Here is a 25,242-nt window from a genome sequence, read left to right as displayed (position 1 = left end):
TATTATGTCTACAATGAGCTAAGAAAAAGTGGAAGGAGAATCGGACTGTTTTCGGTGCAAGTTGTGAACAAATTGTGCGGATGACCTGAGAAAATGGATCCAATTTAGCCTACATCACCTTTAGCGAGCCAATTTGTCCCCTGTGCAGAGTGAGAATCTCCCGCTAAGGTAAGGCATGGTGTGAAGAGATGGCCCTACCTCGATGCTGGCAGCCAGCTCCCTAATGAGCACGACGTGTTCGTCCATCACGGGCTTCAGGCGCAGCACCTTCTCCCTGGTAGAAAGAAAAGAAAAGGATGCTAAATACGAACACCACTGAGAGGAACCAGTCAAATATGTTCTATTGAGGAGCCTTTATTTCACGCACATATTTAAGATATTCATATAAATGGGTATTTAAACAAGCAGCCAATTCCTGCTTGTTTTTTACTCTAACCCTATTTGTATATTTAATTTACCCTAACCATATATGTATTTATACATTTACCTTACCCTAACCCTATAATTAAATTTTGCTAGACTTTACCCTAACCCTAAATTTAAGTAAAGCTAGACCTTACCTATTAGGAGAAAAAAATATATAAAATACCCATGATAATTAAGTTAGTTGCTAGAGAGGAATATTATTCCAGCACATATATTCTACCTAATTTCCATTCTATAATCTGATCAGAAATGTTACCCCGCAAAGCGTGTGACCTCGGCCAGGGCCAATGCCACCAATCCAAACAGCAGGAAGACCTTCATCGTTGCACAGTGTAGCTGGGGCAGAATCCTGTCCGCTCTTATAGTCCCCGTCCCTGCGTCCGTCCCCAATCCTAATCAGCGATGTAGTTCTCCCCAGGGAAGGTCCTGCACACCTGCATGTGTTCTTCAGAGGAATTGGCTGCACCAATGAGATGCTCACTTAATGATTAACTAATATTTTCCTTGTGTGAACCAAGGTCACCTATTTTTGAATGCCCACTCGAGAGAATCAACAGAATTTATTGTTGATGTAGCCAGCGCCTCACCACCAAGCCTTGTACATGTATTTACCTTTTATTTATGTTTTCATATATTCACAAACTGTACAATCACACAAAAAAGTACAAAAAAATGTATCAACACTATAGCATCAACATTGAACATGTTTAAATACAACAAAGATGCAATCACCACAGATATGGACAGCAAAACACCCTGCATGGAGTGCTTGTGCGATACGTTCTATTTCTCCAGAACTTCCTTAACACCGCAAGTCAAATTTCAGTATGCAACGTACACCTACACCTCAACACTGCCACCGGGAGCACAGCATATTGAACATAAACATAAAGCACATAAACATATCCCCTCGTCATAACAACATATATCATTTTCATCCGATTGTATTGGGCTTCCAATTTGTTGGAGCACAAAGCAACAGTGAGCCTGTGGTCTTCCACGTCCATACTTGCATGCATTTGACCATTAAAGACACAAAGAACACAGCATTTGGAATAACGTCAATGCATCATCACTCTGGCTAGGTTGACACGGTGAAAACTTGCAGTATACAGTATATGAACCATGCTATATATATTTCTAGTGCTCATTTTGAACTACTGGACAATTAAGTTAATTTCTCACTGGTATGATGGCTCGTTAGCTGTATATATGAGTAGGACAGGACCAATATACTAGCAAGGGTAAGTCTGGCAGACATATTTATTACGTTTCACCTTTTATAAATAAGGATTGTGACCGCACCCTAGTGCTGTGTACGGTTAATTAGGTATCCTGGAATGACGTCATATAGAATATAGAGGAACACAACATGCAACATCTGTGGGCTTGTCTTCTCCTGGAGTTTCAGTGCTTTAGTAATACAGTTGGGGGGTTTCCTTACAAGCATCGCATTCCGCCAGTGCAGGGCGGCTCAGTCCGTCCTCGCTCCAGTCCCGTCCTCATTTGCTGTCGGCGGACGAGGTCTTGCTCTTGGTGGTCAGGCTCAGGGCCTCGCTGGCGCGGTAGGATAGCGCGCTCATCTTGGAGCTGATGCTGGGATGGGGGAGGGGGATCCCGCGCTGTGCGCAGCACAGCAACCGCAGCAGGTTCTTGCGGAAGTTGGCCCCCACGAAGCCGTACACGATGGGGTTGACGCAGCTGTTGAAGTAGGCGATGCAGATGGTGAAGGGCATGGCCGTGTCGATGATATCCAAGATGGAGCAATCCTTCAGCACCTTCATCTGGTTCAGCACCTGCAGGAAGTGGACCACCTGGTGCGGCGCCCAGCACAGGAAGAAGGCCAGGACGGCGGCGGCCAGCATGCGCAGCACCTCGTCGTCGCGGGAACGCACACTCTTCTGGATGTGCCGGGACGTCATCAGCGCCCGTCCGATCAGGCAGTAGCAGGTGATGATGATGAGGAAGGGCACTAAGAAGCCCAGCAGGCTCTTCATCAGGCTGATGGCCAGCAGCAGGTTGTCGGGCCTCGGGGCGTCCTTTGAGTGCAGGATGCCGCACACCGTGGTCCCGTTGACAATGGAGTGCACGTCCCGTGTCAGCGCGGTTGGCACGCTGAGCACAAAGGCGAAGATCCACACCAGCACGCAGCTGATGTGCGCGTAGCCCACCGTGCGGTAGCGCCGCGAGCGCACTGGGTGCACGATGGCCAGATAGCGGTCGATGCTCAGGGCGGTGAGGAAGAAGATGCTGGTGTACAGGTTGAAGATGACCAGCCCGGCGCAGGCCTTGCACAGGAAGCTGCCGAAGGGCCAGTAGTAGCCGGTGGCCGTGACGGTGGCCCACATGGGCAGGGTGATGAGGAAGGTGAGGTCGGAGATGGCCAGGTTGAGCACGAAGATGTTGGCCACCGCCTTGAGCTTCATGTAGCGGTATATGACCGCCACCACCATGCTGTTGCCCACCACGCCGATGACGAAGTTGAAGCCGTACACCACGGGCACCAGGGTGAAGATGAACCTGTGCCTCCCGGACATGCCACAGGTCAGCTCTATCCCCTCGGAGGCCGTTGCTGTCATGTTCGCCATTTCCAATGCTTGCCGTTGGGCTCTGGGGCCGCTAAAAACCAGGAGGTGCCCGTCAGCGGGGGGTTGTCTGTCTGTGACTGATACGGGCCTCGGGCGAAAGGCCTCGGCAAGTCCTAGGAAAGAAAGGCACAACAAAAAAGAAAAATGTCAGCGACAGTCAAGGGGGAGAGCCATGGTTACTGCCGTTACAGCCCATAAACGCTAATTCACATGCGGACCCTTGAAAGTGCTCCCCCCTATGCCAGCTCATTATGGACCAGCACATTAAAACCTATTGTGACGCTTAGCTTTATTCATATAACATAAGAAGCCCTCGGAAGAACAGATGCTGTACGTAATTCAATATTCCACTTAAGCTCCTTTTAAATATTATATAGACATAGTCAGCATTGTTACTTCTTCCCCTTTGAAACGGCCCTTCGCTAATGAATGGGGACAGTAAAAATGTACAGCGTTGGCATCAAATAGCCGTCCATCTGGGCGAACCGTCGGCACCCGGAAGGAGAACATTTAGGCTGCGCGTTACGACCTGCGCTAATGAACACTGCGCGGCAAAGTACGTGCTCAAATAGCAACGCCATTAAACTCGGAATCACCGAAGAGCAGGGGGCGAGGGGAAAAAAACGGGCTCCGGCTCCAGTCGCTGTAAAAGACATGTCACGTTCCGAGCCCTCGGTGTGCTAAGATACGCAGCATGTGAACTTCTAATCAGCGCACACCTAAACAAACAGGCCAGCGGGGCGGCGGTGGCGACGGCTCTGTCGAAACCTCTCTCGGTGAGAAAAGCCCAACCTGCACGCTGTGGAAAATTAGCCCCGGGGATCGTTGACTGCTTTCTCTCTGTGTGCTTCATTTGTGGAGAAGGCAGAACGTACAACTAGGAGATAAAAATTCTGCCCCTTTCTTCAGCGCCGTTACATTTTAGAACATGGCTTAATGTGAGGCAATTAGTTGCGCCATTTGTTTTGTATTTTTCTTTTGAATATTGCCACAAGCCTAATATAGGATACCACCACTAAGGGAGCTTTCTATTTCTTTTACTATATATTCTGTTATATTATACCATAGCAATTATTAACAATATTACACCTACTTTCAGGGACGCGGGAAGTCAGTCCGAGTGGGGGGTGCTGAGAGAGAGTCTATATAATGACGTCATAATAAATGCTGCGCAACATCTAATGTTTACAGAGACGAGATGACGGGTGACGTCACATTTAGGGCTCCGCTCTGATAAACACTTACTGGTGTGTAAAAATACTAACTCTGCCAACTAGCCACTGTTATTCGAAAACGTTAGCAAGTAAACAATGTGGAAATTAGAGTCAACTCGGCTGATACTGTGCTGAATTGCACACACTAACAACATGCCGACAAGCTGTTGCGGTCCGGGATTATTAACAGCGTTATAACAAGGATTCAGTAGGTTATTTCTAAAGGTTTACAAAGGAAAGTGACAGTAAACGAAAGCCTTCATTTTCATCCAGACTTACGAGTTGTCTGATATGAGGAAGGTGACGATTTCTCCGTCAAGTGAACCGTCCCTCTTTTTTTGCCAACCAGTTTACGTGCGGGATTCCAGAATCAAAACGATAACATCCAACGTGTCTATTAATATGGCCAGCAACATTTTACACCAGTTTTAGAATGTTAAACAGATGTTGAACACCAACATGCTTATGTAAAATCAGCATAGTACCATATTGAGCTATGGACAGGTCACATACGGAATGCAGGGAATTGGATGTCCGGCTGGTGTTTTGATCGCGAAGTTTTGCCTTCTTGGTGCCAAAAAAATCGGAAAATACTTATTTTCTGCGACACATTGCACTTGTAACAAGCTTGACTTTTCGAATTTTCCCTTCGCGCACACAGCATTGTTCTGCGTTGTGCGTCACTACGTCAGCCTACACAGACAATGTCCTAAATAAAATGAAATGCTAATATGATAAATATAACAAAAAGGGTGGATGTCAATAATTTCATGAATAATCATGTTGTATGATAAAATTCTACTCAAAAAAAAAAAAAGTATTGATTCGTTCAGAAAACGTTCTCACTTGCAGTTACAGCCAGGGACCGCCAGGGGGGTGCTGCAGCACCCTAAGCACCCCCACTTCCCGCGTCCCTGCCTACTTTTACATTCTAATATATTGTAAAGCTACCAATGAACACCAAGTTAAAGGACAAAGTATGATAATGAAGTCTGAAAATTAACATCATTCAAAGATTTTAATTAGTAGGTTGGTATGATTCTATGATTTTCAGCCCCCCGCCTGGGTTCTAAATTTGATATATAAATGGACAAGTGACTAAGTGGTAAATAACTTGAAATTTATATACGGATGAGTATTACCTATAAATACATGTAGGTAATGTACAACACAGTATATGGTTCATATACATTTGAATTAAAATGATTGTACAATGTACAAATAATATATATCTAGCGTACAATACGTTATACCACCAACAGCCATATCTGTTAATGAGGTACTTATTATTACTATTTATTATTATTATTATTATTCAGACCTCCATTTTGCCACAAGATGGCATTCTAGTATAGAGCTGCTTGTCCCACAGCCCCTCCGGTTCAACCTGCTGACCTGTAACATGTAAATGACCTTCGCACGGAGATCCTGATGTGGGCCTGAAAGAACCACTGCTACAAGTAATCAAATAGCTTGGTTGGCTTGGTTCAATGCAAGGCACACCAGATTAATGTACAGTAATGTTACTTCATACAGTTAGACCCTTATATAAAGTGTGTGTGTGTGTGTGTGTGTGTGTGTGTGTGTGTGTGTGTGTGTGTGTGTGTGTGTGTGTGTGTGTGTGTGTGTGTGTGTGTGTGTGTGTGTGTGTGTGTGTGTGTGTGTGTGTGTGAGTAATTAGTATATGTTACACTATATTTAGCGCTGTCCATATTCTGAAGGTCATCTGGTTGATGTTAAGAAAATATTCATGAATGTAATAGTTCATTTAAATATTGGACATTTTGAATAAAAGGAAGTTCAAATATACTTCAGGAGACCTACTTCCACTCTGAGTCAATAATCTACCTTATTCCTTTGGACCTCTGAGCATTCCTGCTAGCGCTAGAGCAACAACCATATCAGTTGCAGCTGTGTGGAGAGTTTAGTTTGGGGTACTGTGTGGATGCAAAGGCGGACAGAATAATAGAATATATCTGGGTCTGCTCGTCAAAATCCTCATACCGATTCTTTGTAAAAAAAAGAACGCAGAACAAATTAAATCTGCCCCTTACTTGAGAGCCGTTACGTTTTAGAGTATTGCTTAATGTGTTGCAATTAGTTGCACCATTTATTTTGTATTTTTCTTTTGAACATTGCCACAAGCCTATCATGGATAACACTCAGGATGTTTGTTTTCTGATGAAAATGAAATTCACACATTTTTCGTTTCACTCACGACTATAGTCAACTGCAGCCCTTCAATGTGAGTTCTACAAGCAGACAACAACCAATCACAGTTGAATTAAAGACTTCCATTGACCATATAAGGGCATTCTGTGATTAACATGCACCCGACCTCCTCTGTATCGCCAGGACTAGCCTCCTGACCGGTAGAACTTTTCCATGAGGCAGATGCACAAGGTGAGCGGCGTGTGTTTGTTTTTGTTAGTGCGTGCGTGCGCACGGCGGGGGTGGGACGCCACTCGGCACATAGAGACTCACAGCCAATGCTCTGTATATCAAAGTATCAGAGCGGCCATCCTAATGTAAATGAGCGTAATAAAAGGTTGGTCCTGAGCGGACGAAGCCGGATTTAGTGCAGCGTGTGGCCCTTGAGTTGGCCGAGGGACAGGGCACCGCATAACAGAGGGGCCGCCATAAAGCCTGGGTGACGGCAGGCAGGAAGGCACATATCCACTTTACTTTCATCACCCGTAGTCGGTAAACATGAAATGTCCCCAAAGTGAGACAACAGCGGACGCATCATGACGCCAGTGACAACCACACATTAACAAAAAATAGGATTTTTGGAAATATACAGCGACCAGCGGCTGACTTAAGACGACCCCGACATGAACTGGGACTTGGTCCACTATGGACGACATTCCGTTCCCATTGGCGATTTCAGGGACATATTTCCAAAAATTAAAAACAGAACTTTTTGGAGAGCATGGGAGACTCATGGCAGGCTTAAACCGTCAAGTCCTGAATTTGATTGAATCAGGGTTAGAATGTGAGTGGATTTCAAAGCCTGGTTCCCATCAACAGAGCTATCTGAGGGCCGCTCTTTTATTTTATACGCTGACATGAGCACCACCATCTGGCTGGCAAAAGAGGCAATGGCCTCAAAAAAAGAAAAGTCAATCTGCTGGAGTTAATGATTTATATTGAGAACCATGATACCATTGCTTTCATCTTACTGGCAGGCACACTGCCGCCACCACCCTTATGCACACTATCAAACAATGATCACCTCTCGTTTAGCGCTGGCGCTCTCTCGCTCTCTCTCTCTCTCTTTGTGTGTGTGCGTCTCTCCCTCTCTTTTCACACTATTCCTTCCTTTCCTCATCACGCGTGATATCGCTTGGAAAATGTAAGCCAATGTACTAATGTACATGACTAAATCACCGCTGTTAACTCTGCTGCAATCTCAAAGCTCTTAACACCTTTAATTAAATATGAATAATTCCCATTTTCCTCACTAACCCCACGGTCAATATTTTGACTGGTATCAGCTGAGTGAATATAAATGTATATATGGCTAGATGCAAAGAATAGTTGCATGCATGCCTGGTGTTCAAATCTACGGTGATTTGAATTTCAATTGAATTCCCGGCTCCCTTTCCTCCTTGTCTTATCTTACGGCAGTCTCTCTGAAGAGTTGCTCAACCTGTAGGCCTTTGGAAGACAATAGGATCAGCCAAGCACTAGCTCTCCTTTGGAATAACAGCAGCATAATTGGCTGTGTAACGCAAAACACATGTGTAGCCGTGTTACGCAACATCACAAAACGGTAACACATAGACTTCCATATACAAGTGGTGTATATTTATATAGGTATATAAAACATACACGTGTCACAAAGTTTAGCTTAGAGATACCCTGGGTTCGCTGGAAGGAGAATAATTGGACATGAAAGCTAGTTATTCACATACAAAGACAAGTGCTTGTATATGGAAAGAGAGAGATACTGGGAGACAGTGGGAAACATAGAAAGGCGGCGAGAAAGCGATGGAGCCTTTGAGAGAGAGAGAGAGACTGAGACGGGGGGGGTGGGTGCACTGAGGGAGAGAGGGACAGTGAGGGAGAAAGAGGGAGAGAGATTCCCAGCGGACGGACTGCAGGACACGGGTTAATGGATGTATTGGCTTGAGAAACCTCGTCTGCCTACTGCTGTTTATGTGACGTTTGACCCGTCCATGCAGTCCATGCCATCACTTCCTGCACTGTTTATGCAAAGTGAAACCCCCAGTACTTCCCTTCACCGTGCTGTGTCGCTGGTACCTTGTTCCCACTCGCTGTGCCGTTTCCACAGGGACATTTGCGAATGAACCAATGTCCCGACGCACTCCAAAGTCCAAATGAAAGTGTGTGATGATATAATGTTTGACATTTTTTGAGCAAATCTTAACACTTAACAACACAAGAACCTTTAGAGTTCAAGTCGCTATCCAGGATTTCTTCTCACTTCTTCGGCCCCATTGTCTTCAGTGTCATGCAGCCCAATAAATGTATATTCCGGAACATTTGTAATTCCAACCCACACTTACTTATCGCTTTCTTCATAAGCTTCCTCTTCCCTCCCTAATCCCTTGCTATTCTATATACAGTTTTCCCATTCTTTCTCTCACCCCCATCTAGGAAATCACTTCTTCCACACAGAGAGGGACAATGTTTTTCAGGAAGTTGTCCCAGCCTTTCCTCCGCTTCGAGGGGGGGGGGGGGGGGGGGGCTCCGTGGGTGAATGGGGGGATGAGAGAATAGCTCCGGCTGGTCCCCACTGTTTGGTCGTCTACTCTTCACTGTCCCTCTCTCTTCCCCTCTCTGTGTACACTCACAATGGTGACTCTCACCGAAGCAACAGGTGACGCAAAGAATGCTGCTTGAAAAAAGCTTGGTTGATATAAATGTGAGAGGAATAAAAGCGTCAACCGTTGATAATAGTCAAATTCATAGAATTAATACATTAGTCAATGAACAGAAAGATTTCAGAGATACGCTTAAATATAATGTGTGACACCAAAAGAAAAACAAGCTTTTAACGCAATCTACGGGACTGCTAGATGGCTTCGGTTACCACGGCAAAACCTTTTAAACGTATTTCAATTCAGTCCACCTCCATCATCGCTTCTCCGGTCCGCTTCATTGACCCTAACCCAGTGAAAGTAAACGCAACCTTCAACAAATTAAAAAAAAACAAGCAAAATAAGAGGCTGTGGATTAACTGGTAAAATAAGTTCCTACCTGCAGTGGCTGAGATCGGAGGGCTGTTGATGCTGGTGATAGAGGGAGATAGGCAGAGAGATAGAGTGGGAGACCGGCTCGCTGAGCCTGGGACTGACTCTGAGTCAACTTAACTTGAGGAGCCAGACAAGCAGGAACACTGGTTGACACACAAGCCATGCACTTGCTCACTCACTACATGCACACACACACACACACACACACACACACACCACACACACACACACACACACACACACACACACACACACACACACACACACACTCCCCCTCTCTTGTGCTCTCTTTCTCCCTCTAGTTTTCTCTCTCTTTTACAGACTTGCAAAGAAACACACACACACACACACACACACACACACACACACACACACACACACACACACACACACACACCACACACACAACCACTCTCTCTTTTGCTCTCTCTCTCTCTTTTTTTTACACACTCAGAGACACAATATTGGAGCACTTTAAATGTTTGGCTTGTTTTCAGGTGTCAGCTCAACGATTAGTTGGAACATATGCAGACCCACAGAGTCTCTCTCACAGACGGGCACACATACTTTACTTTATTGTGCTTAATCACAAATATAAAAACACAGATGCTATTGCACAATTTGTCCCCTTCTCCGTTCTCTCTCTCTCTCTCTCTCTCTCTCTCTCTCTCTCTCTCTCTCTCTCTCTCTCTCTCTCTCTCTCTTCTCTCTCTCTCTCTCTCTCTCTCTCTCTCTCTCTCTCTCTTACACAATCTGCAGCGTCCATTCCATCATTAAAAGTGTTATGAAAACACTAACACAAACCAAGCGCACACATACAAACAGAAAAACACCCACAAATCTCACAACAGTACAGTCTGTCCAGTGGTTCTGTTCGACCTGTCTTCAACATTCACAACATTGATAGCCACCTGACCCAGGGTGTGAAAGTTCTGTGTCCGTTTGTGTATGTCGGGGGGCAGGACAGGCGAGGGGGTGGGTGGGGGATCAGGGTCTTGGAGTTGGATTACCGATGGACACCCTGCATTGCCGAGCTTTCTAAGCATAGGCGAGTTTTCCATTGTCACCCAGCTGTCACTCCCATCTTGATGCTGTGAAAGTGTGTGTGTGTCTGCGTGCGCACTCCCCTCACATATACACATTTATGTACTATGTATACGTGTGCGACAGAACAATCACTTGACACCTAACATGCATGACAATACTGGTGGGAGCATCCATCCACCACAATCTCCTAGTTCCGACTACATTAAGTTGTCTTTAAACAGCGCTGCATCACTCATCGGTGGGGAACAGGTGGGGAATGTGAAATCCCTGAAGAGTAAAAAATACATTTGATTTATGGACTAAATTGGAGCTAAATACGATGCGTCTATCACTGGAGGCTTAAGAACCAAACTGTTGTGGAAAAGTGTCTATAATTAGCATCGGCAAACAATCATCGGTCACCGCTGGAGTCTGAGGAGCTCTTTGTCTCTCAATGGCCCCCTTTGTCTCCCCGCTAGGTGACAGGTGCCGATACGGTGACCTACTTACCTCCAACCCTCGCCTAGATGTCCTGCGCCAACAGAGATGGACATTGACGGATGAGGCAGCATTGGTTGTCACCCCCCTAACCCCACCCATCTCCGGCTAAATCATTTGGCCACACCCGCCGACGGTACAAGCCTCACAGGTATTCGTCTCCCGCCCTGTGATCTTAGCTCCGAGGTCATGGCATTAGGCAAGTCTCGAGCTTCTTATCAAGGGGTCAAGTAAGTTCAAAGTAGCAACTAGTTTCTTTCAGGAGCGTTTAGTTTCCTAACAATGTTGGATCGTTTGGCTTGCCGTTGCTTCTCGTATTTATCCTTTTTTCTTTCTATACAGGAAAGTTTAGAAAGTAGATGAAGAAGTAATAGAGAGTGATAGGAAATGAAAGGCAAACAGAGAGGGAACCCGTGAGAGAGAGAGAACACGAGAGACAGTGGAAGAGAGTGCAAAAAGAGTGCGTGTGTGATACAGAGAAGATAATGAGAAATATTGAAAAGAGAGAGAGGGAGAGAGAAAACAGGAAAACAGAAGGTTAGACAGTGGTAGAACATAAGAGAGAGTGAAAGACAGGGACAGAAAGAGGGAGAGACAGAGAATGAGAAACACACGGAGTGAGAGAGACAATGAGTGAGAGGGAGGGGGCAAGATGGAGAGAGGGATAGAGGGAAGGAGTGGAGAGCGTCAGCATATCAAGTTGTGACACACAGCAACAGGGCCATTTACACCTCTGCGCACTATGATCGTCTGCCATTAAATCCTCAACTCTCCTTGGATGATAAGGATCAATCCATTAGGGACAAAAACAACAAAAACCTTATCACTTCAGAGAGATGGCACATCCTGTCACAGGCACCATCACCTGCACTTTGGTATCAACCAAAAGCTGTACTGGGTCTTAACTTTATTAGGAGTTAACCACGCTAATCATCTCATCCCGGGGAGCGCTTATGGAAGTGAAAACCAGGGCAGTTAATATCAGGGCTGTGCATCTTCGACATATCGCAAACAAAAACAAATATGTCAGAGCGACTGGGCACAGGATATTATTACAGTACTCCATTACACAGCAGTGATTTACTATTGTCTAGGCGGGACAGCAACAGATGGATTGAGATTTAACATGGAGATTTGGATGGTTCACTTGGTAGATAAATATGAATATCCTTCTATAGGTAGCTACAGATTGCCAAACCGAAATTGGCAGTTAGTTTTTTTGTTTGATTAGTTCTACTAATGCAGCCACTAAAAAGGAGAAGCTGTGGCACTTAAACAACTTTCTACACTTTTAACCACTGTGACCGTGTTAAAGCTGTGAGTAAAGGCCTCGACCAACAGGAAGTGGCTGGACCTTGGTGTTGTTACCCCCTGGAGGATGCCAGAGTGGGATTGCTGTCCGCTAATCAAATTACTCTGAACACGATTAGGCGTGTTGTTCTCCGTTCAACCCCAGTAGAATGAATTGTTGACTTACTGGAGGTAATTACCAATGCACACGTGGTGGGCTGCTGCAGGGAGGAGATGCAGCCGTTGAAGAAAGCAGAACCTGAAAATGTCAAACTGTGGTCATGGCCACCTGGCAATGAAAGGCAACACCGTGTTAGATTGGATGACCGTGAGTTTACTGTAGACCAGTGACTGACAGCGGGCCCCACTGCGTCACTTCCCGCTGTCTTAGCGATTAAAATACTGCCAATGCTTGTCATTCAATATCCAAAAACATCAATTACGTTGTTGTGTTACTTATATTTTAACTTAACGCCGTTAAATTTGGTTTGCGTTAACGCCGTTAATAACGCGTTTAACTGACAGCTCTAATTTTAACCAATCTTCATTCATTATGAGTTTGTTGACTAATTTGAGTAATAGCCATTTGAATAATGTATTTAATTGTGAGGTATATCTAAGCTGGTTAAAGTATTTCAATAAAGTTATAGTATTTATTAAAGGCATTAGGACTGAGATCATAGGATCCATAATATGAGTTATATCTCTGTAATACAGGACATTAGTGCAGGACCAATGTAGGAGTAAAGCGATTTGGTTTGGTGCTGCATTTGACCGAGTCATGCCGGCAGGCAGGAGCGAGAGCCGATGTTGTGTTGTTCAGAAGCATGCTGGGGAGTGGGAAACATGTTCTGGCATTCTAATGTAATCTAATCTCCGGCTTGCAAAGAAACCAAAACACCCCGAAAAGTTTATTTACAAATCTTCCATGGCGAACTCCCATCCAATTTCTCCGGCGGCATTGCGCGCTCACTTCCTCATTCTGTGATCACAACAAACAACACCAAAGCCCTAGCCAAGTCCCTTCAACAAGTCAGAAAGCAACCCCACATCCTTCTCTCTGGTTAACACACAAGTATCTTCGTCTATTAATTCCTTGATGGAATTTCACTGTCTTACTGAAACCCGACAAAAGACTGAGCGAAGCAGATAATTTAAAAGAGACAATCTATAAATACTGTCAGCCGGCTCCCCCAGTCCTGCTTGTTTTGGCATCCCCCACCACACTCTAACCAACCAGAGTTGGTTAGAGAAATACACTATTGACATTTGTGTACTTCTATTTTGTCCTGTACTTCTATTTTTGCATTTGACTCCATGACTCCCATCCCCCTCACCTGTCTTGAAATGTGCTCTCATCACCACTGGCTCTGGACAATCCCAGTTCAAAGTCACACCTCTCTGACACATAAAGTTTTCTGATATCCATAAGAAAACTGTAAATCAACACCAGAACACCAATCGCCAAAGGTGTTGACAGCGGCAGCCTTGACCACCTGGTCGTGAAGCCCTGGTAGAAGTGACTATCGACACTCTATCCATTCTAAGTGAATTGGAGTTCATTTTTTTTATACAAAGCGAACCCAGTAGCTGGTTCATCTCCATGTTTTATATTTTGAGAGGTCTCCTCTGGACGGTTTTATTTCATTGAAATGTATTAAAGATTAAATAATAATGAGTTTTGGATATGGACTAATGCATCGATGGCCATTCAATGACCACCCTGAATGTTACAAATATGCATAACTTCCACTGCCTTTTAAAAATATCTCAAACAACGGCGGTGCTCTTAATGTGAAAAATACGGCTTCATAACATTTGTAAACCAATGGGTGACAGACGCTAAATCAAAGTTGTTTTGGTCTATTGTGGAGGCCAACGTTTGATGCTTGGCCCACTTCTCTCCATCCTGTGCCTCCATCTGCCTCTCTATACTGAAGAAACCCGGCCGTAATCAAAGCTTCCCAAATCCCACGTCATAAACAGTCTAAGGTTAAACAACAATGAGATGCAAACAATTAGTGATGAAATTATTATTGATCTTTAAAATGTGTTATGATCATCGCTTGCAGTCCCCGGCTTGATAGCACTTTCAATGCCGTCACAAAACTTTTCAGTTGTAGAGGGAGTTACGAAGTTAACTCGATTCTGAATTGTGCAATCTTGTAACTCATTTGCTATCATCTGTATCTGTTTAACTCAGAGGAAACCGGGCAATATTCCTATCCTGTGTAGCTGGATAATGTATATTCAGGCCACGACTTCCTTCTCTGTGTGCTGGTCATTATTTTAAATATCTTCTGAAGGTGTTTCAGGTCCAGACAACATTTTGGCTAATATCTATACATTTGTATCACAGCTTATAAAAAGCTGAATCGTAGTCAGATGATAACCGATGGGTTCTGAGATTGTTGCCCTCCAAACTGACTATTTACTTGCATGCAACTAAAGCAAACTGAAACATGATTGGTCAATACTGCTCGCACTACAAACGGACTACCAATAGTAATCACAATACCAACACCAAAATATTCTGCCGTTGCCAACATATTCTGGATTCAAATGCAGACATCGTTTAAAGGGATTCTTCACCAGTGGAGATATGAAGGTTATATGAAGTATATAACTATATGTATTATAAATGTGCAAAGAAAATTAAAATCGGTTCATCCTAACCTGAGAAAAGGCAGAAAGTGTCTTTCTGGCTCAAAAGTAAGAAATCCTCCACATACCGCGGTGCATTGTGCTCGCTGCACCGCCCGCCTGTTTCCGTTTGGAGGGGGAAGGACCCCTGGTCCTAGCGCGAGTGGTAGCGCGAGCAAACTTTGTTAACATATCCCTGTATTACATTGACTAGTTTAGACTTCTGCTCTCGTTTTTTCAAACGCATCATTTGTATATGACTGTACAGCATAAAAACATTTGCTAATTACAGGAGCTCAGCATATCAATTTGTATTCAACCTTTTCTCCCCAGCTGAAATAATGGTTTATCTTATGCAGCAGGTCTTCTTTAGTATAACAGCACTTGGGTTAGTAAACAAATCACAACAACCAACATGAATTAGAAGTTTTATTCATGAAAAAATATGAACTATTTACAAAATTAAAACGTGTAGGGTGCGTTTGCTAGAGTCAACATAGTCTCAGCTCATCTTGAGCATCTACTGTCTCCTGGTAGCCATGGTACTGCCCATCTTGTGCTGGGTAAATAGCTCTGATGGGCTGGACAACACAGGAAGCCGATACTGTCTAAGAAAGAAAGAGAACAACATTAGCAAAGCAAGATTAATTATGCCTTGAGTAACCTATATAGCATTACACAGACTTCAAGCTAACGTAACGTAGCCTATGCTCTGCAAATACGATTGGCTACTTTCGGATAACTACATTTTCACATTCCCTGGGACTCAAAACTATTGTAGCCAATGTGTTAGTAAAAAAACTAACACTTTCTCTATGCTCAGACCTCTGTTCCTCCCGGCGGGCTTTGGCTGGCATTTCCAGTTCACTTTCAGGGTCCGTAAATATGTATCCAATACCCTACTGTTCAGATGAGGCATAAAGCCTGGGTGAGAGGTTACACACATGGCCCCGTCCTCGCCAGATTCAGCCATTTATTCTAGAAGAAACTGGCATCGCTGAAACTCGCTGCAGCACAGGGACTCTGTGTTAGTCTCTATAGGCGAACAGAGCAAACCGGCGCGCTCTGTCTCCTCGTCCTCGGCAACAGGCAAGGCTTGCTCAGCTGCAGCCGCAGCAGCCTCCTTCTCTATTTGTGTCAATTCTTCCTGGCTGTATTCTGGCTCGTACAAATAGCCCTGAATGTCAGAATCCAACAATACATTTTCAAAATGTACTTTGGCTGTGTTTACATCTCGTGTGCGAGCTCCCGCCTCCCCTCATTCCTTATTGGTGTGCGGAACCAGTGGTTTGTAGTCCTCGGCCCTTCTAGCAGGCAAGCAAAGTTGGACGTCAAACGCGTCATTTGACGTCATTTCAGGAGAAAATTAGATCAGGAAAGCTGGGCCAAGGGGAGCCTTGGTTAGGGTTAGCCCTAACCCTAACCCTAACCCTATTTATTACAATAGCAATTTTATAATGGTAGAACGCCGGTTCTGAATCGGAGAAGTATCCCTTTAATAGCAATAAGGACTTGGGTTGTACTTTAGTGAATAGGTAAACAATATATCTGTTGAATGAGCGTAGCGCCTGAAGAAGTCAACAGCATACCATCCTGTCTTTTGTTGTTTGTGAACATCCTTAATGACTCCTCCGCTGCAGAGGGCTTCAGGACCCCCCCATCGTACTTGCGATGGGTCGATTGTGGCTGAGAGAAGGCGTTTGTTTTGCCTGCGTACTGAGGTGTCAAGGACAACCTTGGAGCCATCTCACTGGGGTAGCCAAGGCCAGGAAAATATTTACATCTTTCCTCAAACTGAATGAATTTATCCTGTAAGTTAGGTTCTGGATGTGTGTCTTTGTGTTTAGGTGGGTGTGGGAGTGTGTGTGTGTTTGTGTGTTTATATCAAACAAGTGAATGTGTTAACCCTGTTAGCTAGGCTCTGGGTAGAAGTGTATGTGTGTTTGTTTGTGTGTGCTTGTTTATGTGTGCGTGATTGTGTGGGTGCGCTGGTGTGTGTGCAGGTGTACGTTTCAACGTAGTTCACCCGCATGTTTGTTGTTGTATGTATGAGTGTGTGTGTGTGTGTGTGTGTGTGTGTGTGTGTGTGTATTTGTGTGCCAGTGTGTGTGAGTGAAAGTGTCACAGTGAGAGTTCCACCTCGTTTGTGTGTGTTTATGTGTCTGTGTGAATGTGTCACAGTGAGAGTTCCACCTTTTTTGTGTGCGTGTGTTTGTGTGAGTATGTGTATCCCAGTGAGAGTTCCACCATGTTTCTGTGTGTGTATGTTTGTGTGTGGGTGTCACAGTGAGAGTGCCACCTTGTTTCTTTCTATGTGTGTCTGTACGTGTGTGGTTGTGTATGACTAGGAAAGAGCAATGCCCGCAGGAGCATGAAGATAGAAAGCAAGAGAGAGAAGGGTATTCATGTGTTTCACATTAAAAGTTGTGTGCTCCCAGCGAATATCTGGAGCTACGAGTGATTAAACTGTAACTGTAAGAGATTTACATGCCCACCGAGAGGGGAGTTGAGACCTGCACACATCCTGGTGTTCACCAAAGGGTTTAAATCCAGCTCAACGTCACGGAAACCGTTGACCTCTCCCTCGGTCGACCTGAGGTCATAAAAAACCATGTAGCCACAGGGCTCAGTTAATCACACACGAAAAGGACATGTTGGAGACGACAAATCTATTAGACAAACAGGAAGCCATCGGGAAGGCCTGGTGCAGGCCTTCCCGATGGCTTCCTGTTTGTTTAATAAGATTTGTCTATAACACATTTCTTAGATACCGGACCCAGGCCTTTCTGCCTTCTTGTACACTGATGTTAACCTCCCACGTGAATACTTTTGATATTTGATTTTATCGGAGACACACAGTGCACGCACACACACATACATTGGCCAGGACCTCCTGGAAAATGTGCACGATCCTATCTGTTTTTCCTGGTTGTGTTGGTCCTATCTGTTTGTGTAAACATTGTGTAAACCTCTCTTTGTGTAAAACGTGTTCTGCTAGTTCATGGAAACCTGCTTTGCTCTTCAGACGATCGGAGAGTTAGAAGGGGTTGGCGGCCTCAGAGTTTTTTTATTTGTTTTGTCGACTACAGGGTTTAATTCCTCTTATTAAATGGATTCATCATGTTGACGCCTATGTCTCAGACACTAAGTGTGTGAAAGTGAACAAATAAATTTGGCTTTAGATGAAACGGAAGCGTCGTGCCTTTCCGAGGCCCATTTATCGGGTGACAGACGCAGCGCCCTAACCTCACATTAACTTACGCGTGTGTGTGTGTGTGTGTGTGTGTGTGTGTGTGTGTGTGTGTGTGTGTGTGTGTGTGTGTGTGTGTGTGTGTGTGTGTGTGTGTGTGTGTGTGTGTGTGTGTGTGTGTGTGTGTGTGTTTAGGGGGGAGGGAGTCGGGTCAAATTTGCAATCTCATTCGTGCTGTCCCATTCCTGATTGCACAGCTCAATTTGGTGACGTCGAAAGGTGTGTTTTTGTGTTTGTGTGTGCTTGTGTGTGCGTGTGGTTCTAGGTTTCATTTACTCAGGTGTCTGCCTAATGGATAGAATTCCAGCCTCCAACAACTCATCATACAGATTGTATGTATTGAACACATGTCTGTGAATGGCGTTGTTTGTATGCGTGAGCAAGTGTATATACCTGAGCATGTGTGTGTAGATGAGTGTGTGTGTGTACATGAGTGTGTGGGGGAGCGTGTGTTTGTGTGCATGCGTGAGACTGTATGCGTTAAAGCATAGAAATAAGCGCGCAGGCACTGGTTTACAAGAAGCCTGCTTCTTATCCTAACCAGACTGTCCTTATCTGAACTGCATTGAAAGACGAGCGCCTCTCCACATCCGCGGCCCCTTCTCTGACACATTAAACATGCTCAGCCCCTCAGAGGGCAGCTCCCCTGCCCTGTCACCTCTGAGCGCTACATCACTGGCATTTTACAATCCCATTCCATCAACTGTACCTATTGCATGGTACTATTTTGCTACTCCAGGACGATGCAACATGCAGTGTTGCATCGCTCTTCTTGCGGCCTCATTTATAGCAAGGCCAGGTCTTGTTGGTTTGAAGTCAGCTGGGTCAATATCTCAGGGGGGGGGGGGGGAACTCAGTCGTTGGTTTAGGAGGATGGGGCAAAACAGCAGCAACACAAGGTCTTGTTGGTCCTGAATGCTGGTCAGTCGTTCTGAATTAATGGATTTGGTTGTATTGGTAGTAGGACAAGATGGCGACTGGCACGGCCGTCATCTTGTCCTGTTCCATTCCGTTAATTCAGAACGACTGATCGGCATTCAGAACCAACGAGAAGTTGCGTCGCTGCTGCTTTGCCCCATCCTCCTCTCGCCGGATGCAAGATGAGGATCATGTTGCTCACCGATAAATGTGTTTTGCAGAGAGATTCAGTGGGATTTTAATCTGCACTCACAGCTATTTATAAATGTGTGTTTATATGCATGTTGACAAAATTATCACCATCAATCATCATAATTTAGATAACATGTTGTTTCGAGGGCAGGATAAATATAATACTAAATGAGTGCATTGATAATGTTCATTGCGATCAAAGAACTTGAAGAAATCAGTACATCAGTCCTTTTCACCCAGAAGAATTGCAAGGAACTGCTGAATTGAATCTGAGCTAATACCACAATGTGGATGGGAAACATGCTTTGTTTATTAAAGGTTATTCAACACACTGTGGAATTACACAACACACAATCCCCTGTTGGAGAGAGGCGGTACACCGACCGACAAGCACTGATTACAACTTGAATGGAACCAACTGCAACCGGCTCCATCCAAGACTAATAAGAATCACCATCTTATATAAAACTACGATTCATTGTTTTTCGGCAAAAACATTGGATTGTTGTCATGGGAACAAAGGAGTTCCGAAACATTAGCACTTTAAGCATTTTCTGCTGATGTTTGTTTGTGCCTTCTTAATCATTGGTTATTAGCGTGACCCCTACTAAGTGCAGTCCCTCATCATCTGTAATGGCGGTCTACCTTTTACAGATTAATTGAAGGTGTACATTTCTCCCAAATCAAATCAAAGTAACCCTGAAGAAGACAATATTGACATACGGCCTCTAACTGTGGAATGTAGTGTTTGGTTTAAGTTAAATAACAGGATCCATGCTACATCGTGTCCCTACTTGACTCTTACGACTTTACAGCAGATTCCTGCTACATTCAAACCGACCAACTTCTGTGCCGTTAACCTACAGTGACGTCTGCTGTGATTTCTTGTACATTTTTTCAGTTGTGGTGTAGTGAACCTGTGTTCAACTCTAACCTTGGCCAGGCTGACTGTTTTAGAATCTGCCATTCCTTTTACCTTCTTTTCCTTATGACCCAATATGGCCAGGAAAAGTGTGGTTTGTTTTGTATATTATTGGACGTTATCGTTCTTTTGGCGTTTAAAAAATACACTTTTAACTATACCACGGTTCTTCACACGGTTTTCTGATTATTTTGTGTTCATATGATGAAAATCATGTGATAGAAAGGTCAAAGATGGTTTACAATTGTCGTTAACCAGCTGAGTTGAAGAATGTGATACTTGTTGTCTGGTGTAAGTTTCCTAACATTGAAATCATCTTGGGGAATGCTTTCTCTGCCTCAAGTGAAGCTGTAGATATCTTGCAGATGTGCCATTGCTATTTTATGGTTTAGGGGGCCTCCAGTTAATACTGACACTATAGAGGACATAATGGATGTAGCCCTCTTTCTGAGGGATCGAACCCAAAAGCGTCCAGCTGGGAGTCGAAGCCGAGACTACACTGGGATCCCCGAGAATTTGTTCATATCACCTTGTGCCACAACGTGAACGTCTCTCAGAGACAACTATTGGGACCATTGAGAGCTATTAGCTTACAACCTCGGTACAGAGAAACAATGAACCCAATCGGGAATACATTTTGTTGTTGGCGCACACTGCCTATGACCTCCAAAGGGAGAAGTTTAATTCTGGTGTTATTGCCATCTCGCTGTCAGCCCATGTGATAAACCCGCCCATTCCTGGTCCAGTTATTATCCTGCTGTTCTCCTTTGGATACTAAAGCAACGTGACTCAGCGGTGCGCTAGGAACACAGCGCTCTTCCCTCGCCCCAGCCCTCCTCAAGCATCAGGCCAAATTAATTGTCAAATAAAAACCCTGTCAATTACACACTTCTGTGGTCCCATCAATATGCGGCCAGCCTCTCCCCTCATCCCCCCCTCTCGAGCCCAAATCCCACTTCGCTGCAAATTGCGGGGCGCCGATATTTGTTAGCAACACCCCTGAAGTCTGGTTCTCCACTCTCCAGGCTAGAGCTTTCAAACTGAAAACATGTAATGAATCACGATTGGCAGGTCAAATTATACACGTTTGTAAAAATGTTTGTGGTCTTTCCTTTGGGGAAGGATACGTCCCCTTGGTGGTCTTCCTTCCTTTGGAGGGATTATTGAAACCCCCTCTGTGCCGCTGGTGATTGGTCTCTGTAGGTTTGTTCCAAACATTCCCTTTCCTAGCATTCAGCTGACCCCCCTAACAGAGATTTAGGAGTGCAGAGCGGAAGGCATCAAGGTCACACGACAAGAATACACAGTACCTCGAAAACAAAGCACGCCCATTTTGGGTTTGTTTCTTCGGCTGAAAGGATTCCAATGTACAGTTCAAAGCAAACAAAGCAACGTTTTGTTTCACATGACAGCGTATAGAAGCAAAAGTATTTTGATTGTTTACAGATGTGGGAGACCCCTTGGCTAAGACTTTAAAGTACTCGCTGCATGCGGCTTAATTCAAACCATAGAAAGTCCAATATTGGTGTTGTTTGAATGATAGGCTTTGCGATAGTAACAATCAACATTTTTCTTTTTAAATGGCAATCAACATTATCTCCCATTAGATTTAGAATTGTGAGGGGGTCGCTGGTATTTTGGTTAAAGTTGCAATATGTACTTGCTTGTAGCTTAAAATGACCTGGACATATTTGTAGTCAATGCTGGGTGATAAGGATTTAATTAATATTATCAATGCAATCTTATATCTGATATATTTCTACAAGAAAAAATTCAGTTGGTTGGAATCTGCAACCTCACCTCTAGATACCACTAAATCCTTTAAAGAATATTATTAATCATCAACCAATTTAAATAAATGAATCCAATCTATGAACCCAGTCTATAAAGTTTGGGTTTTCAGAGCTTCTCCTTTTAGGTTTGCTCTTTGGTGTGGTGAGTATTTGACAACCTCAATTAATCAATTCAAAGATTAGACTCTTATATGAGAGAACAGAGATGCTCCAGCAGTATCTTAACCCCTGGCACTCACAGAGGCACTAGACTGTCCAAGGGGCCCTCGGCGGGAGGGTTTGAGGGGCGGAGGGGGGTCAGTGTGGCCCCCCGTGGAGTGGCTGCACACGGGGGGGTGATGCCTCAAGGAAATAACACCACAGCAGGGGTCTCCCCTGCCAATCAACAGGAGCCAAGTGAGGAAGATTAACAAGAAACAGGGAGCATTAAACCAAAAACACAGAAGAAGCGTATTGGCCTGTGATGGCGTATGAGGTGTTGGTTCCATTCCCTGGAGAGTTGAACCGGTTATGGTGACAGGATGGGTTCGATGATTTGATCTCTGGGGGTTGGGGGGGGGGGGGGTCCATGCGACGTCTTGCTGTGCTTTGTGAATCTATGTCGAACCTCAGTTAACATAATGTTATTTTTTATGATGTTGCAACATTTCACTGCCTATGCAAGCCCTGTGTTGTTGGGATTCAGAGGGAATGAGGACAGTGTTGTGGAAGAAGGGATGCTATTATGTGTATCTGGTCTCGGAGTTACTTTATGTTGCATCATAGATCCCTCCACTTTGGGCGTCATGGTGCCTAGCATGTTGACATGCTAGGCGACGTGCCTCAGCACTCCGAGGGGTCAAGATTCACACCACCCCTCGGACCGCGTTGCCATGGCGACCCAAGGAGTGGGACACCCTAATGAAACCCCTCCCCGGGGAGCTTTGTAAATATTTTTTCTCCTCTCCCTCTCTGCTGTAGAAGATTGATTAGTCTCACGCTCTTAATTAATCTTGAAGGAGTGAAAGGATCGAGCGAGATGGGAGTAGGGAACGAGGGAGACATGTTGTTGGAACCTGGTACACAGCAACGTCTCTCTCTCTGTCTCTGTCTGTCTCTCTCTCTGTCTCTCTCTGTTACTTTCTGTCTCTCTGTGTCTCTCTCGCTCTCTCTGTCTGTCTGTCTGTCTGTCTGTCTGTCTCTCTCTTTTTCTTTCTCTCTCTCTCCGTCTCTGTCTCTGTCTCTCTCTCTCACTCTCTGTCTCTCTCTGTTTCTCTCTGTCTCTCTCTGTCTCTCTCCCCCTCTCTCTCTCTCTCTCTCTCTCTCTCTCTCTCTCTCTCTGTTTCTCTCTGTCTCTCTCTGTCTCTCTATCCCTCTCTCACTCTCTGTCTCTGTCTCTCTCCCTCTCTCTCACTCTCTGTCTCTCTCTGTTTCTCTCTGTCTCTCTCTGTTTCTCTCTGTCTCTCTCTCTCGCACTCAACACATCTCATCACTGTTATAAATAGAACTGGTTAAAATAGCCGTCTCAATATGTCTTGAAATGACCATGTCGATGACATAATTATTTAGGATTGATAATGAACACATTTTCACCTGTACATGAGGGAGGGTGTTTTGAACTCGTGGCATTCATTTACGAGTTTAGTCAGAGTTTCAACATAAAATGCATGATTTAATGTGCTGTGTGCTTTATTTTACCATCAGAATGGCTGGTACCATGTGGTACAAGTATTGCTGAACTATAACCAAGGAAAACAGTGCAACACACCGAGATTCCCGCAACTGAAGAACTGGATAAAGGGAAGATGTTATCCATACTGTCTCCCATGCAGTTGCAATGGTAATGATTGATTACTGCAATGTGTGTTACGTGCCCCTCGGCAATGAATCATTATTTGGTCTTTGTCTTTTACATAAAGTTATCTTCACACGTGAATGGACTCCACGTGTGTCGACATAAGCCAAACATCAAAACCGGTCCCATGGTCAGAACATGTGGTTTGAGTGAAGCTATAGAAAGGCACATGCTGACCCCAGTACTTCACACATTACGGACGTGAAAGGACCATGGCTATGCTATCGGACGTTTGGGTGTACCTGCAGTGCTTACGCTGTTTCAGAGGTAAGTGGGAAAGTGAAAGTGATCCCCATGAGGGGAAAAGCAATGGAGAACCACTCTGTGAGCCGATAACCCCAGCCACGCCCCAGGGCCCAAGCGCACTGTATCTCCACCGAAGGCCCAAGATAACCCAGTCCTTGCTACTGGTACGCACACACACATTAACAACGCAAGAACTAAAAGGAGCGACATCAGCGCTAATGGGCTGCTGGTAAACTGTCCATCATGGTTCATTCAATCAGTCGGGTGGAGGGGTGGGTCCCTCGGGGGAGGCGGGGTTCAAATCAGGTTAGCTCAGCCTCTAACACAGAGTGTGGCGGGGGGACCTGCGAACCTGGTCCCTATTCTATTACCCCTGGCCGCACCGCCCGCCGCTAACAGAGTTACCGCACACTTCTCATTTTTCATTGGGTTGAAAGGGCCGTATAGATTTCACCATGAGACACGGCAGCGCATCAGCCCCCATGAGCATCTGCCTCTTGTTGAACCTCTTGTTGTGGTTCTCTCTCTCTCTCTCGCTCTCGCTCTCTCTCTCTCTCTCTCTCTCGCTCTCGCTCTCGCTCTCGCTCTCTCCTTCTCTCTCTCTCTTGCTGATATCTTTCTCACTTCTGCGTCATTTTTCTCTCTCTGTCTCTCCCTGGTCTCTCTGTTTCTCTCGCTCTCGCCACACCTTATCTCCCTCATTTCTGATTGCTGATATCTTTCTCACTCCTGAACACTGCGTGTCTTACCAACACGTAGTGTTCATTAGGCTATTTCTCACGTAATTTCTTTAATTAGATCAGAACAACACTAGCAATTACCTTCTTTCAATGAGTCAGACCCATTTCTACTTGAAAGAATGAAAACCCCAAGGCCAGTTAAGCTTGTTTGAATGCCTTTTAACCGCTGTTAGTTAGCCTGCTGGTGCTAGTGACAGAAAGGACTTCCCTTTAGACCAAACACCTTGTTAAATAAACACTGTCTACGCATAATAGTTGAATGGAAATGGTCTGTGTAAACGGCCTCCTGTGACAGTGGTTTCCAGGGATGCTGAAGCTCAGGTTTAGTAAGGTTCTTCAGTCCTCTAATGTCAGCTATTTCCCCTTGATAGCCTCTGCAGAAAAGCCAAGACACGTTTCTTTGGATGTTGCGGCGAGATTACAAATGTTGCTATTAAAGG

The 25,242-nt window shown here is 44.8% G+C and overlaps 2 protein-coding genes and 1 long non-coding RNA gene across 5 annotated transcripts in view; 1 reads left to right on the top strand and 2 right to left on the bottom strand.

Annotated features, from left to right (window-relative positions):
* cpb1 (carboxypeptidase B1 (tissue)) overlaps window positions 1–871 on the bottom strand; it is a 6,214-nt gene extending 5,343 nt beyond the window's left edge. The window contains 2 exon segments of the mRNA XM_030349545.1: window positions 199–274; window positions 683–871. Of these exon segments, the coding sequence (XP_030205405.1) occupies window positions 199–274; window positions 683–747 (141 nt within the window). The 5' untranslated portion in view covers window positions 748–871.
* The window catches only part of LOC115537558 (uncharacterized), a 25,444-nt gene extending 202 nt beyond the window's left edge, over window positions 1–25,242 (top strand). Inside the window, exons 2-5 of one of the 2 annotated variants that reach the window (XR_003974829.1) lie at window positions 10,956–11,125; window positions 23,666–23,801; window positions 23,881–24,083; window positions 25,174–25,242. This is a non-coding gene — a long non-coding RNA (uncharacterized LOC115537558). Of the gene's footprint in view, window positions 1–9,790; window positions 11,126–23,665; window positions 23,802–23,880; window positions 24,084–25,173 lie in introns of those variants that run through there. The other variant, XR_003974828.1, reaches the window with a different exon arrangement.
* On the bottom strand, window positions 1,021–14,958 carry agtr1b (angiotensin II receptor, type 1b). Of its 2 annotated transcripts, none has more exons than XM_030349553.1 (2): window positions 14,941–14,958; window positions 1,021–3,127 (listed from the first exon to the last, which is right to left on the bottom strand). In XM_030349553.1, the coding sequence occupies exon 2, from the start codon at window positions 3,012–3,014 to the stop codon at window positions 1,929–1,931; it is 1,086 nt and encodes a 361-aa protein (XP_030205413.1). In that variant the 5' UTR covers window positions 3,015–3,127; window positions 14,941–14,958; the 3' UTR covers window positions 1,021–1,928. The 2 variants fall into 2 exon arrangements, with proteins under 2 accessions (XP_030205413.1, XP_030205412.1); XM_030349552.1 differs by lacking the exon at window positions 14,941–14,958 and adding an exon at window positions 9,455–9,660.

Source organism: Gadus morhua, chromosome 23 (assembly GCF_902167405.1).
Source record: "Gadus morhua chromosome 23, gadMor3.0, whole genome shotgun sequence".
Classification (NCBI taxonomy): domain Eukaryota; kingdom Metazoa; phylum Chordata; class Actinopteri; order Gadiformes; family Gadidae; genus Gadus; species Gadus morhua.
This window is presented reverse-complemented; position numbering and strand designations above follow the sequence as displayed.